This window comes from Dendrobates tinctorius, unplaced genomic scaffold (assembly GCF_039654945.1).
Source record: "Dendrobates tinctorius isolate UK_male_01 unplaced genomic scaffold, ASM3965494v1 ptg000022l, whole genome shotgun sequence".
Classification (NCBI taxonomy): domain Eukaryota; kingdom Metazoa; phylum Chordata; class Amphibia; order Anura; family Dendrobatidae; genus Dendrobates; species Dendrobates tinctorius.
Genome location: NW_027361690.1, coordinates 95,040,711 through 95,056,133, shown reverse-complemented (window position 1 = coordinate 95,056,133; position 15,423 = coordinate 95,040,711). Strand labels below are relative to the sequence as shown.

The window sequence follows — 15,423 nt, the reverse complement described above, 5'->3', positions numbered from 1 at the left end:
AAACGGAACCTGAAAACCCATCTTTTCAGGAAAGCTTACAGCCTGCAATAACCATTCTGCCGCCTCACCACTGCCCAAGCCGCCGCCTCATCACCACCAGAGCTGCTGCACCCCGACCTTCTGTCTCTTCCCCACTATCCCGTAGAATGTAAGTCTGCAAGGTCAGCGTCCTCTCCCCTCTGTACCAGTCTGTCATTGTAAATTAGTTTACTGTTAACGATGTCTATAACTTTGTATGTAACCCCCCCTTCTCATGTACAGCACCATGGAATTAATGGTGCTATATAAATAAATAATAGTAATAAATAATAATGAGTTTTTGGTATTAAAAAAAAATTAAAAATACAAGTAACCTGTTTTACTTAATAGGTGAAAAAAAATCACCACAAGCTCATAATGGGAACGTAGTCGTAAAATAATAAAAAGCATGCTCAGTCATCAGGGGTTATAAAATATGAGTGCGCTGTATTCAGTTATTTTGTATCACAGCGCCTCTTATGTACTAAGCCATGGTTCTATTTGTTTTGGGTTTTTTGTTCCAAAGACACAAAGATTCAACCTTGAGAGTTTTGGACAAACTTCCAACTGTTTGCTAAAACATCGTTCCCTCGTGAACAAAGGTTATTTTAAATAAATGGACTTTTAACTATTTATAAAATGTTCTTGTGATTCCAGAAATGTAAAAATAAATATTTGCAAACAAGTTGGTTCCTATTTAGGTATCATTTATTAATGAATGGCTGACAAGTAGATAGAGATATGTTATTACAGCTACTTTCTGAGTTTAAAAGACACTGGGTTAAAGTTATTACTTAGCTTAACCCCTTCATGATCGGAGGCATTTTCATTTTTGCGTTTGTTTTTTGCTCCCCTTCTTCCCAGAGCCGTAACTTTTTTATTGTTCCGTCAAAATGGCCACGTGAGGGATTGTTTTTTGCAGGAAGAGTTGTACTTTTGAACGACACCATTGGTTTCATATTGTGTACTGGAAACGGGGAAAAAAAATTCCAAGTGCGGTGAAATTGCAAAAAAAGTGCAATTCCACAAGTTTTGCTTTGCTTTATTACCATGTTCACTGAATGCTAAAACTGACCTGCTATTATGATTCTCCAGGTCATTACAAGTTCATGGACACCAAACATGTCTAGGTTATTTTTTATTTAAGTGATGAAAAGAATTCCAAAGTTTGTAAAAAAAAAAAAATTTCTTTAAATTGCGCCATTTTCCAATACCCGTAGCTTCTCCATTTTTCGTGATCTCGGGTTGGGTGAGGGCTTATTTTTTGCGCGCAGAGCTAACGTTTTTAATAATACCATTGTGGTGCAGATACCTTTTGAGCTCCCGTTATTGAATTTTAATACAATATTGCGCCGACCAAACAAATGTAATTCTGGCGCTTTCACTTTTTTTCTCGTTACGCCGTTTAACGATCAGGTTAATTTTTTTATATTGATCGGGCGATTCTAAATATGTGTATGTTTGATTTTTTTTTTTTTATTATTGTTTTTGTTTTATTTTGAATGGGGCGAAAGGGGGATGATTTGAACTTTTATATTTTAATTTTTTTTAATACTTATAATAAATTTTGTAATATTTACAATAAAAAATATATTTTTTTTAATTTTTACATGCTTCAATGGTTTCCAAGGGAGACTAGAAGCTGCACTTTCCGATCGGCTCTGTTACATACAGGCGACGACCAAATCGCCTGTATGTAGCAGAAATGCTCACTTGCTATGAGCGCCGACCACCAGGTGGCACTCATAGCAATCTGGTAGTGACAATCATAGAGGTCTGCTGGAGACCTCTGGTTGTCATGCCAACCTATCGGTGACCCGCGATCATGTGACGGGGGTCACCGATGGGCAGATTTCTGGCGCGCTTGTTGGAAGCGCGTGTTTAATGCCGCTGTCAGAGTTTGACAGCAGCATTTAACTAGTTAACAGTCGCGGGTGGATCACGATGCCACCCGCGGTTATTAGAGGCACATGTCAGCTGTTCAAAACAGCTGACTTGTGCTGGAAAAGATGTGGGCTCACCGCCGGAGCCCACATCAAAGGGAGGGTTAATGTGTTACTGTCGCTTTAATTTTTATTTCATAAATGAGCAATATGCATGAAAACTACCAACTTTATGTTACATCTTATCAGAGAAATCTGCTTCTTTCTCCGTCATGACTGATCATTAATTCTGTGACAATCTGTCTTCACTGAATACAGATTTTATTCATAAACTGAGAATTTAAAAAATGAAAGATCAGTCCTAGAGGAGAAAGAAGCAGATTTCTCTGATGAGATACATTAAAGTTTCTTATTTTCATGTGAACTATTGATTTATGAACTAAAATTTAAAATGACGATTACTCTTTGAAACTAGGTCAGGCAGACAAACGATGTGGTGCACTTAGTGTTATAGATTTGGTGTGTCTAGGTAATTTGGGTACCTTCCTAACACCACCTTTTGCTTGGCTTGCTCTACACAAATATTTAGCATCTTAAATTTAGGACTAATTTAACATTTTAAGCAACAGCCCTTTATTCTAAATATTTTTCAAAACTGCAAAAAGTGTCTATATAACATACCGACGCACGGCACACATGATATTTTTGGCACAAATTGAACCAAAATTCTGGTTCATGTAGCTTACTAAATCTCCTGCACTGTTTCTTCCTCTCCTCTTCTTCCAGAATCTTTCCCGTACTTTAACCCTCTCATATTTCTAGGTGTTCTTTTTACGCATTGTGGGGGTGTTTTTTTTGTCCTGCTCTAAAAATGTTTGTTACACAGGCTTGTTTTAGGCCCATGATACCAATCAAGGCGTCTGCTGTTCAGCGAATACATCTTTCTTTGACCACACGTAGACACTTCAATGGTGGTTACCCAGGCATGAAGCCATGTGGTTGGTCGCAAACTTGGGCTAAAGCTATACACTTAAGGAAAAGTGCCCAATTCATCAAGACCAGTCTTGTTCATGATGAGGGGCATGCTGGAGCCAGTCTCTTTAGATTCATGAAGTGGGGCACACTTCTTCATGAATCGAGGAGTTCCTGAGGAGTAGCATGCGCCTCCGCCATGCCAGAAATCTTACTCTGATCAGGTACAGGAGTGAGAATAATGGTGTAAGGAAAGTCGCAGCTCATTATGAATTATACGAGTTGTGGTGTCACACTCCCGTCGCACTCGTGTGCCGCCTCAGTTCCACCCATTTTGTCAGAATTGGGAGAAATTCGAGTTAAATTCCAAAATTCACAAAATTGAATAGGACTCAACCTTTCTTCTCTTGCAGCTCCCATTAGATATATTCCTAATCCATGTATCATGTATACTATTTTTGCGCTGGAGGTAGCTTTGAAGCGAGACCCTGGAAACAAAAAGCCTTGTAATTATTCATTACGGAGACTATGATCTCCTAAAATAGTTCCCTAGCTGTTATGTTTGATAAGAAGTGGATGAATCACTATTGAGCTTCTACTTAGGATAGAGTAGGTGTAACCTGTGAATTAAGTGAACGCTGGATTTCCAACTCCTTTGAAATTTTACGGTAGTATATACACTTATGTATCTACTATTCTTACATAGTGCCACCATATTCCTCAGCGCTTTCCAGACATCATCACTGTACCCATTGGGACTCGCAATCTCTTTGGAGTGTGAGAAGAAACCCAAGCAAACACAGGGAAAACTAACTCCTTACAAATGTTGATGGGAAATAAATCCAGGACCCTTGTGCCTTTAGGCAAATGAACTATCCACGGAGCTGTCCTATTTATTAAGGGCCGTATTTTTGGTCTGCATGTGATCCGACAAAACATCCAATGGCACTCGGACCAATTTCATTCTATAGGGTTGTGCCCATGTCAGATTCTTTTCGCTGCATGCCAGAGTCTGATCCAATATTAGGATCGCACTCGGCCATGCAAGTCAATGAGTGCGTGGAAAACATCAGACTGCACTCAGATGACATCGACTGACAGAATGGAGAAGATGGAGACATTATTTTCTCTTCATCCATGAAAATCGGATCCCACTATGGTCACACTCTGATCGGAGTGTGATTAGCACAATGGACCCGATTCTCTCGAGACCGGTCATCTGAACCCATCCTAACAGTGACTGCAGGAAAGTAATCCTTTTTGCTCTTCTTGTCCCAAAGCAACTTTTGGAAGGCATGGTATGGTCACTTAGATTGAATAGAAGCATGGATAGTACATGTGAAAAACGTGGAAACAATAATGATCACTGACCAGACTCCGGATGAGTGTGGGGGGATTTTCTTTAATTTGTGGTAGAAAATGGTGAAAGGTAGAAGGCGACAGAAGGTGCTTTATTTCCCCCTGCTGAGGATTTTATTGTGAAGTTTTACTATAAATGCTGTAATGGTAGCGGTTACACTGGATTATATGCTTCAGTACCTGCAGTAGCTCCATACAGTCCGGCGTCTGTGCCCTCTTTACTGACCCTGTCATCTGCAACGGCTACAAAGTCACAGTTAATGTGTTAACAAATCCGGTATAAATATTAACTATACTGCGGCAGCACTCGAGAAAAGGCAAAAAATAGGGTCCGGAATTATGGCCATCTACATGGTCTCATAACTTGTTGCTTTAGTTCTGGGATCAATAAGTTCTCCGTCACACGTCTGTATAAAAAACATACGTGACAAACTGGTACCGGTGTCATCCTTGCTCCATCAGTGTGTCAGCAGAGTCTTTCCGGTATGGATAAAAAAAAAGAAATAAATGATAAAACATCTCCTATACTTTGCAATATTAAACACAGATGGCATACTGATGGCACACAGATTGCATACTGATTGTACACTGATGGCATATAGATGGCACACTTATGGCATACTGATTGTACACTGATGTCATCCGTGTGCTGTACATCCCATGTCTCCGTGTGTTTTGCACCGACACACGCTCAATGTAAAAACATGCACATGTGCACAGTACCATAAGATATAATGGGTACGTGTGGTATTCGAGAAAAAAATGGATACAACACGTATGTGAACATACCCTAATGCTGTGCACAAAAGGATCAAGGCGTCTAGTGTGAGCACGAGCCTAGCACTCCATGCATTGTAATTGAAAAGCCTCCACAAAGCGTTATGTGTCCTCCGGTCACCTTCTGCCTACTCCATTACGGCCCACTCAGCAGTAATGAATGTTTGTAGCTTTATGGAAAAAAAATGACAGTCTTTGTATTAATATAATTAAAGGGGCAATTCCATGTAATGCGCTCACTATAGTTCTGGCTGAAGATTCCTTGGTTACACTAAAGTTACTGCAGGATTAACATCATGGAATGACTTGGAAATTTAGATTGCCCACCGCTTTTTTTTGCAGCGCACTTTAGTATAGCCGCTTAACAGAATGATAAACTATCATAAACAACAAAAGTTCTAGGGGCAACTACTATATTTTCCTGGCTATTACCTGGTCCAAGTTTGCAATGCTTCCGCTCACACTGGCCGCGATTCAGCTATTTACAATACATTCCTAAACATTGTGCCAGCTTCAGATTGAATGTGGATTTAAACAGGCTATACAATGTTTCCATGCATTATTCACCAATCTGTGAACTGCATCTAAAAATTGTGAAAATTTCACAAAAACACTCCCCAGAGTAAAATTGCAAAGGCTTTGAATATCCCACCATCTACAGTACATATTATGAAAAGATTCAGAGATTATGAAGAAATCTATGTGCACAAGAGACAAAGTCCGACAACCAATATTGGAAGTTCGTGCTTTACGGGCCACCAGGTGGCACTGCATTAAAAACATTCATGATTCGGACATGCAAATCATTGCTTGGAGTTCGGGAAGACTTCCAGAAATCATGGTCTGTGAACACTGATTGCTATGCAATAAACAAATGCAAGTTAAAGGGAACCTGACAGCTGATAAATGCTGCCTGAACAACGAGCAGCATGTACCAGGCACTGGATGTATCACTTCAGGCAGGTATGTTTGATTCTGAAACATTGAGGAGTTTCAGAAAAGACGAGTTCCGCATGTTAATACCCGGCACTGCTGCTGGCACTCGGGAGCGGAGCGTGCGGCCACATAGCAATACATGGAGCCGCACGCTCCACTCCTAAGTGCCAGCGGCAGTGCCGGGTATTAACATGCGGAACTCGTCTGAGCTTCTCGCATGTGTGATCCCGGCCTGGGAACCACATACAGGGAGCTGGCCACATAGGAGACTAGATGAGCAGGCGGGTACCTGGTGGCTTCTCCCCATCCGCTCCCCTGGAATAATAGGTCTTTCCCTATACCCAAATGCATGAAGAGACTTTCCACCCATGGGGAGCGGGCGGGGAGAAGCCACCGGGGACCCACCTGTCTGACTAGTCTCCCGTGCTGCTTGGTCCCTGGCAGCTGATGAACCTGCGTCTGGAGTTTTTCACCAGTAGAAAACATCTGGCGCAATATGAAACAAAAAATCCGGCAAAGACACAGAATGTGGAGCGACGAGAATCCTGCAAGAATGGGAAATCATTCCTCTACCAAAGCTCCTGTTTAGTCTGATCCCACAGTCATACGACCATCTATAAGATAAGCGTGACTACAGGATCTGACTACACGAGGTTTTCTTGTAGTCTGTAGCCACAGAATCATACAGGTCTACACAGAAGCTGTAGACACATAATGATGGAAGATGGATTGATAAAATGATTCTCTTCATTTTAGACACACTGAAATAGTAAAAATACTGTCTATGGAAAAGTTTCCCTGTAAAGTGAAATATATACTACAAAATATGTACAACATCTACAGTGAATGCAGTGGCAATACTTGGTGTGTAAGTGCAAGGGATCATATCATAGGTATCGTGTGTAAATGTCTACTTACTCGTGTCTGAGCACAATATGTCTTATTTTTGTATTCTATTAATCACACATTGCAGTGTTAGGTGTCCCTCCCTAGCACCCCCTGTACCTTATGCCTTGTATGCCCGCTATTAATGACTTTCACAGATCTGTCCTAATACGTCATGGTAGGCCGCCATCTCATCTATATTTATAGGTGTTCTGGAGATTTATCAGCCTGGACTGCTGAAAAGTATTTGTAGTTATCATCAACAGATGTGGAAAATATACAGTACAAGCACGCTACAGATACATGCCAAGTGATCTCCTTATACGTTAGCCTAGGAGTTTTGCACAATATCAATAGCGATAAATTGCAGTATAAGTTATTAAAATTGCATTTTACTGGTAGAGTATGTGTTCCCTTATTTGGAATACTATAGGTGTCACTTTGATTGGATCACTGTCTTTTATTGAACGTCGGCTCAGCTGATGGCCAATACAATGACTAACAGAATTGCAATTTTTCTTTTTAACCAAAATGATGCTTTCAGTACAGAAAATCACTCCAACGTGCCAGGAACCAGATGTCTTTTGTTTTTCAGTCTAACTTTCCGTTCATTGTTTGTTGTAATCCAAGACTATGATAGAGTTTACAGGAAGAAGGCAGCTGTCTTTGTCCCTCTGCTCCTGCTCTCCTGTCTGTCAAACTGCTCACGTAAGTAAAAGAGAGGCAGATTTTTGTTCAGGCCAGGTATGCCATTTGCTATTATTTGTAACTGATGACTCATAGAATGAGTTGGAAGTGACCTCCTGTGTCATCTGGTCCAACCCCCTGGAAAGGAAGTTCCTGGACCTATAGTGCTGGCAGTATGCTAATGAATAGAAACTGCCTCTAGGAGTGGATGGCAAATTACAGAGCATGGAAATTGGGACAACTCCTGGACATATTAGACTGGTACACATACCAAAAGCAGTTTTTACTTGTTATGGGGTAATGAGGGTAGCAAGACCATGCCTTACAACAGGCTTTGGGTGATATGACATGTGATCTATAAGTAACACATCACCTGACAATTCTAATGACCCTAGGGATTTTAAATATAATATTATGCCCGGGATGTTAAATTATTTCCTTTGTGATTTCTCACACAATGATAGTGAGCTATTTAAAGTAAGAAAGCTATGTCTACAATTATTACACAAGGACAGTGACGCACCATCACACATCTGCTAAACTCCTTTATAAAGCAGGATTATTTTGTGGTCAAGACCACCCAATGCTGAATGCGACCCCCTCTGACGTCTCTAAATATCAGGAATTACAAGTTTAAACTTGGGAAATATCATCTTATTTCGGTAATATTTTACCCAGATATTCTTGTGTCACATTCCGCTGATACCACCTCCCAGCACATACTGTCTGGGAATCATTGGTGTTAGCGATGGCTAAATTAGAAGTGACTGTGATGCCAGTTGGCACGTCCAAGATTGTCGCAACAGAGACTTGTCTTTTGACACTTTGGCTGAGACATGCTGGCATAAGGGTATAGCCAAATCAGGAGCGAATCCGATGCCAGCTGGCCGGCAAGACGTCTGTGACAATAAGCAGTTAATGATTGTTTGGAAATAATTGTAAATGTTTTGCAAACTCTAGAAATCACTTAGTCTTAGTATTTCATTATTATTCCATTGCTCTTATTCCAATTCTTAGACCACAGTGATTCTTTTATTAGTTTTAAATTAAGCTTTCCATGCTATTTAGAAAATATCCTAGACATATTACTAATATTTACTGTGGAAAATAACTGTAATCACAAAAAAAGTGTACAATGATAACAATGGCAAATAGAGAAGAGCGGATCTTTGTAAATTCAAATCAACAGACTTCCTCAAATTTTTCCCCCAAAATTAGATTTGGGGTGAATAAATTTGTACAACTCTCAATACTGGAGAGCTGGGGGGAGGGAGAAGGAAGACCCCACTGCCCATAAGAGCTTACACTCTAAAGGAGAGAGAGAGGACTCTGCTGACCATAAGAGCTTACACTCTACAGGAGAGAGAGAGGACCCCACTGACCATACGAGCTTACACTCTGCAGGAGAGAGAGGGCCCTGCTGACCATAAGAGCTTACACTCTACAGGAGAGAGAGGACCCCACTGACCATAAGAGCTTACACTCTACAAGAGAGAGGGCCCTGCTGACCATTAGAGCTTACACTCTACAGGAGAGAGAGGACCCCACTGACTATAAGAGCTTACACTCTACAGGAGAGAGAGAGCACTCCGCTGACCATAAGAGCTTACACTCTACAGGAGAGAGAGAGGACCCCACTGACAATAAGAGCTTACACTCTATGAGAGAGAGGACACTGCTAACCATAAGAGCTTACACTCTACAAGAGAGAGAGGACTCCACTGGCCATTAGAGCTTACACTCTATAGGAGAGAGAGAGTACCCCACTGACCATAAGAGCTTACACTCTACAGGAGAGATAGAGGACCCTGCTGATCATAAGAGCTTCCACTCTACAGGAGAGAGAGAACCCCACTGACCATAAGAGCTTACACTACAGCAGAGAGAGCCTTACTCAATGACTCTGCCGTACAACCTGTGCTCCACTGGGAACGGCTGATCAGTGATGGTCGAGGTACTGACCACCATCATAATATGATAATCCGATAGATGTCATAACTGTGGGACATTATGGGAAGGTCTGTTCTGTAACTAATCATGAATTTAGTAGTATGGAAAATGGTGTCAGGCAAGTTTTTTTTTTTTGAGAACTACAAAATTGAATCTCAAAATGTTCGCATTTGCATGAAACTGAACCAAACTTGATCCTTTTCGGACTGAACTGCTCATCTCTGATGGCAACAAATTAACTTACTGTAGCTACAAATGTAGATAAAAGGCAGAGGGAGGTATCTCTTATAACTGAGCCCAAATGAGTACATTATGTACCCTACTAATATAAATGATGGCTGAACGATGTCTGATCTTCAGCTAGAAGGTCTGGTCCCGGCAGCTCCTGTTCCAGCTTGTGCCCAATACAGTATAGCATGTCCTGTGTCCGCACCTGACCAGAGCGGTGGGCGAAGGAGACTGGCCCACCTATATCAGGGGCTGGCTTACCTATTGAAATGAGCAGTCGCCAGCCCCCTTCTCCCACAGCTGTGATCATGAGCCAATAGAGAAAATGCTATACATCAAACTGGAAGTGGAATGACATGTAAATAAAAATCAGGGCAGATGTCAAGTATATTATTAAAGAAGAACTCCTCCTTCTCCAATCAAAGTTTTTATCCTATTAATATATTGCAGTCATCATATTATACAGCAATGTGTACTTACAATTACTCATTTTGCCTTTCTACCTAGATAATTCTTCTCTCTTCCATTAGGTCTGTGACATCACATGATTAATAACTGACTGGCTGAATCCTTCTAAGCTCTATGTAGAAACAGGAGATCAATTTTCTCTGAATAAAACATCAGTCACTGCAAAAGTCTATGGCAGGGGGAGGAGCAGAGCAGTTGGGTCAGGAGTTAAAGAGGGGAATGAGTTTTGCAGGGACAAGAGACTTCCTGTTTCTACATAGGGCAGAGAAAAGAGAAGAATTAGCTAGGTAGAAAGGCAAAATGAGCAATTGTAAGCGCACAGTGCTGTATAATATGATGACTGCAATATATTGAGAAGATAAAAACTTTGATGGGAGGAGGAGTGCTTCTTCAACTTACTAACTGAAGGTAATTTACCTTTTTTATCTGAACAACCCCTTTAAAAAGTGTTGCCAAGTAAAGGCAGGCACCAGGAGTTCCTTCAACTATAATCTAATTAGGAATACCTGTACAAAGAGCATCTCACTTACCACCACTGAGACCCCACCCAACACAAACCCTGTGGGAATCTGATTGAATGGAGTACCTGTTGGTAGGTAAGCGATCCAAGTACATAGACACGCCCCCACTGCACTAACTGCCTCATTTGCATATGATTTCTATATTAGATTTCTCATGGCTCATTCAGTAGATCTCTACAAATAAAGTTATCATTTTTAATTAAGGGACAAGCGCCTATACAACCATAGCACTGCTTCCATTTGTAGAATCTGCTGACAGGGTGCCCTTATAGGTGCAAAATTATCACTATAAAGGCCCGTCTCACATAGCGAGATCACAGCGAGATCGCTAATGCGTCACCAATTTTGTGACGCAACAGCAATCTTGCCTGCGATCTCGCTACATGTGACACATAGCGGCGACAAGGCCCCCCTGCTGGATATAGCTGATCGTGCAGGAATGTCCTGGGCTATTTTTTCGTCGTCGGTGTCCCGCTGGCCAGCATGCATCACTGTGTTTGATCGCTGGATCGTTCCTGCATCGCTGAAGAGATCTGCCTCTTTGGCAGCTTACTAGCGATCAAATAGCGACGCACCAGCAATCCCTACCAGGTCGTATCGTTGTCGGGATAGCTGGTGCATCGCTAAGTGAAACGGGACCCTTAGGAGTGTACACCGGCGAGGGCAGGGTCCTCTCCCCCTGTGCCAGATTGTCACTGTTAGCTTGTTCACTATAACTTATATATGTATTTTGGATGGAAACCCTCTGTACATGTACAGTACCAGGGAATGAATGCAGATTTAAAAATAATGAATTGTTAGTAGGGGAAATAAAGCCCACCTTATTGTTAGATATGAAGCCTCTGAAATGAGGGGCACTTACTGGCATTGTTTTGCTGGCAGTCCTGTGGGTTACATTTCTGGAGATTTTCAGGCCATGGCTCATGGTCGCACAGATTATTATCTTCCTCGGCAGCCCCTGTCCTTTTGTTCACGCATTTCACCTGACGCCGCTGGATACCCCCTCCGCAGGAAGCTGTGCACTGTATGCAGCCAAAGCGTGAAGACAGCCCAAACAGTAAAAGAGAGAGTAAAAGGACTGTCATGGGGTAACAAGATACCCCCAAATGCAATGCATCTTGTAAGAAGCAGATTAGTACAGCAGCCCCTGATAGAAGGTTAATATGGGGTGCATGGCATCAGTATTACTGCCCCATAAATAATTAAAGGACCAAAATGTTTGTGCCTCTTACCTGACCCCAAGGTCCTACGGCCCATGTAGTGCACGGATGATCATTACAAGAACGGGTGTTGTTGGGCTTCAGACCTTCATCGCATCGTCCGACCTGGGGGCAGGTGACCAGCCGCTGCTGCATGCCCCCACCACACTCCTCTGAGCACTTAAGGGACAAAAAGTGGCATGCTTGTAGTCCACTAATTTACAGCCAATATAAATTTGTATTTTTTGTTCTCATCATTAATAATTATGTATCTCCATTTCTACTAGTTATCGGGGTAAAGGTAAGCTGACTGTAGACTTAGTGCCTTTTGGGTATTGAATCTGTAACCAAGATCATCTTCTACCCTTGTCCTTGCCCCGATTACTTACCTCCCTCCACGATGAAACATACCAGTCCATACACTTCAGCTCATGACAAACGGTCTGTATACGTGGCTTGTGGACATTACTCTGACAATGGAAAGGTCTTAGCTGCCGACTGTCCCGCATGTCTACACATTGGACATCTCTCACCCGGACTCCAGGCCCACAACTACTTGAGCACTGTAGAAATAAATGTTTTCTGACTGAAAACCTTTCATACATAAAAAGTGAGGGGACAGATAAAAGTTTAACTGTGAATTTGATCTCAAAACACCCAAAAATGATTTTCGGTTAGACAGGGGGTAGGGACATTTTTTTCCCTTAAATGCATGTATTTGGGGGCTAAAAATTGTTTTTACAGAAAGGTTTCATTACAAATGTTGTATCATTTTGGCTTTTACAGGGTTGTTGTTTCCCTGCACATTCAACCTTGATGTGGTATGTGATTATAAATAAGCAGAGAGGAACTCAGAAAAAGGCAGATAAGAGAGTTTCAATCTCTTGGCAGACTGTCACAGTGTGCTGACTGACAGATTCTCAGTTAACTCATTCTGCAGCCAGCAATGGACAGTGCAATGCAACAATGCAAAAATGTTAATGAAACTCAATTGCAAAAATTATTTTTTAGTCCCAAGTAAATGCACTTAAAGGGAATCTGTCACCCCTTTTTTGAGATATCATATAATGATATCATTCAATTGTGTGTCACAAAAGGATTCTCTTCGTACTTTTACTTCCCCCTGACCCCACACCTTTCATGCATAAATACCTTTTTTATATCGGTTCAAATGTATGTAAACTGCCGCTGTCCGGTCCGCTGGGCGGGGCTTATTCACCTGCTCCCCCCCTCCCTGTCTTGCTCTACACAAGAAGAAATGTGTAGAGCAAGACAGGGAGGGGGGAGCAGCTGAATAAGCCCCGCCCAGTGTTTGTAATATTCATGTATAATTCCCTCAAAAGTTATTATTTATTTTTTTTTTAGCCAGAAGTATAAGCTGTAGACATGATTGATTTAACAATGTTTGTCCTACGTAATCTACAAGTAAAAAAATATATTATTTAATGATTGACTAACTTGATACAGGCATTCATTATTCATATGTAAACCTAGGTGTACAGTGTTGGTTCGTGGTGGCGACTTTTTGACAAGCCCTTGGTCATTGTAAGATTGATTACCTTGCTCCAGTTTCCAACTGTCCAAGATGCACAAGGCCGTAGGTAGCAACGTCGCGCAGGAGCTGGCTTAGTATTGATATCGCATGTACCATTGTCATCTTCTCTGCATACAACTGTACGCCACATTGCACCAAGACCACAGGTGGTGGAGCACTACAAGAAAGAGGACATGCTGTAATAAAACATGTCACTGTATACTGCACAGATTAAATTTATAGACCATGCCAAATGTCTGTATCCTGTCTCACTATTCATCTATGAATGTCCCAATTTATACAAACAAGTGCATTTGTAGGTTATTTGTTTTCCATCATATTTTTTTATTTCTCTTTTCCATTGCAGAGATATTAGCTTGTAAAGTTTACATTCTGACTTGTGTTATGACCAACAGGGTGTTAGCAAAGATTCTTCTCTGTGGGGGTGTACTTTTTCCTCTACATGATGTTGACCAATCATAAACAGGAGGCATCATGCAGGGTAAAAAGGACACGCCCCCAGAAAAGGTGGGAACAGTATTTGATTTATGCACTGTAGCTCTGCTCTATTATTCCTTCCCCCCATACTGACCTCTGTTAAAAGAAAGTTGCAAGAGATGTTTGTAGTGACACATACTGTAGATCTGCTCTACTCTACCCAGTAGATGCCAGCAGATAGAGCACAGAAGAGAACATGGCTGTGTCATTACATGTCTCTCAGGTGAAAGCATGTTCTGATATTCTCTGGGAGTGTTTTCCCCCTGTATAATGTTGACCTATCATAAGCAGGAGGGCCCAGAGAAAAGTCTCTGTTAATACTTTCTTGGTTTTGGCATGAATTAAAACTTAAACTTTACAAGCTCAAATCTCCGTAACAGAGATGAGTAGTTAAACAAAAACAACTATGTTTTATTCAGCTCTGCAGCCACTATTCCATGATGTGGTCAATTTGACATGCTAAAACTGGTAAAAGGCCTTCTTTAAAGAGATTCTTCCACCTGTAAATATGCTATTAACCTGCAAATATGGGGTTAATCTACAGTCTAAAAGTGTGAACTTAGGCCCACACTGCCAGGAGAAAAGTAACTTTATTCCCAGTGGCAGAGTTCAGATTTCAGTCGCAGGGGCGGTCTGCATTGAGATCGGCGTCTATAACCGCATCCCTGTCGCTGACCGACAGCAGGTCCTAATGTATCTTCACCTTTACACAATATTTTTTCGTTTTCTACATTTTGAAATACTGAAACATTGTGATCACTACTGCGTCAAACTAATGTTCCAAAAGAAATCTCTCTCACATCTCCGGGACATGAAAATGTTTGTTCTAACCTCAAGAGATTACTGTCTGGGATTAACATTTTTTAATTACTTTTCAAAGCTTTATGTTTATTCTAAGTAAAAGCACGTACATATGTGGAGTAATGAGGGTCTGTACTGATTCAAGCCCTATTATTCCAAAGCAAACACAAAAAGCCCCTTGTTTTTACTTGAAACTTAAAGGGTTTTCCCACGAACAATTTACATTTAAATCAATAGATCTTGAAATAATAATACATTCCACAATAGGATGTGTTAAAAAAAAAAACAATGTTCCTCTGCTGAGCTAACCTTATCAATGTGCCCCTACTATGTACTGTGTAATAACTGTGACTGACCATACAGAGATGCTCCAGTTCACGGTTGGCACATACCACCGCTCCTGGCCAGGGGCAGAACATTAGGCTAAGTGCACACGCTGCGGATTCACCAGCAGATTTTTCCGTGCGGATCCACAGGTAAAACCGTATGTAAATTGACCTGCAGTTTTCCCCTGCGGTTTGACACCTGGACAATGGAATAGGTGGCAAACCGCAGCAGAATCCGCAGAAAGAATTGACATGTCAATTCTTTCTGCGGATTTAAAACCGCAGTTTTTCCGTAGTGTGCACATACCCTAAGTCAATAATGATAAGTGAGTATACAGACAAACCAGTAGGGGCCCACAGCTGCTGCTTTCTGAGGTAACA

General features: G+C 41.4%; 1 protein-coding gene across 4 annotated transcripts in view; it reads right to left on the bottom strand.

Annotated features, from left to right (window-relative positions):
• ADAMTS7 (ADAM metallopeptidase with thrombospondin type 1 motif 7) overlaps positions 1 to 15,423 on the bottom strand; it is a 100,822-nt gene that overhangs the window by 9,752 nt on the left and 75,647 nt on the right. Inside the window, exons 20-24 of one of the 4 annotated variants that reach the window (XM_073568985.1) lie at positions 13,443 to 13,595; positions 12,273 to 12,446; positions 11,917 to 12,063; positions 11,547 to 11,706; positions 4,256 to 4,708 (exon numbers count right to left, since the gene is read on the bottom strand). In XM_073568985.1, the coding sequence (XP_073425086.1) occupies positions 4,677 to 4,708; positions 11,547 to 11,706; positions 11,917 to 12,063; positions 12,273 to 12,446; positions 13,443 to 13,595 (666 nt within the window). In that variant the 3' untranslated portion in view covers positions 4,256 to 4,676. The other 3 variants (XM_073568986.1, XM_073568984.1, XM_073568987.1) reach the window with 3 other exon arrangements.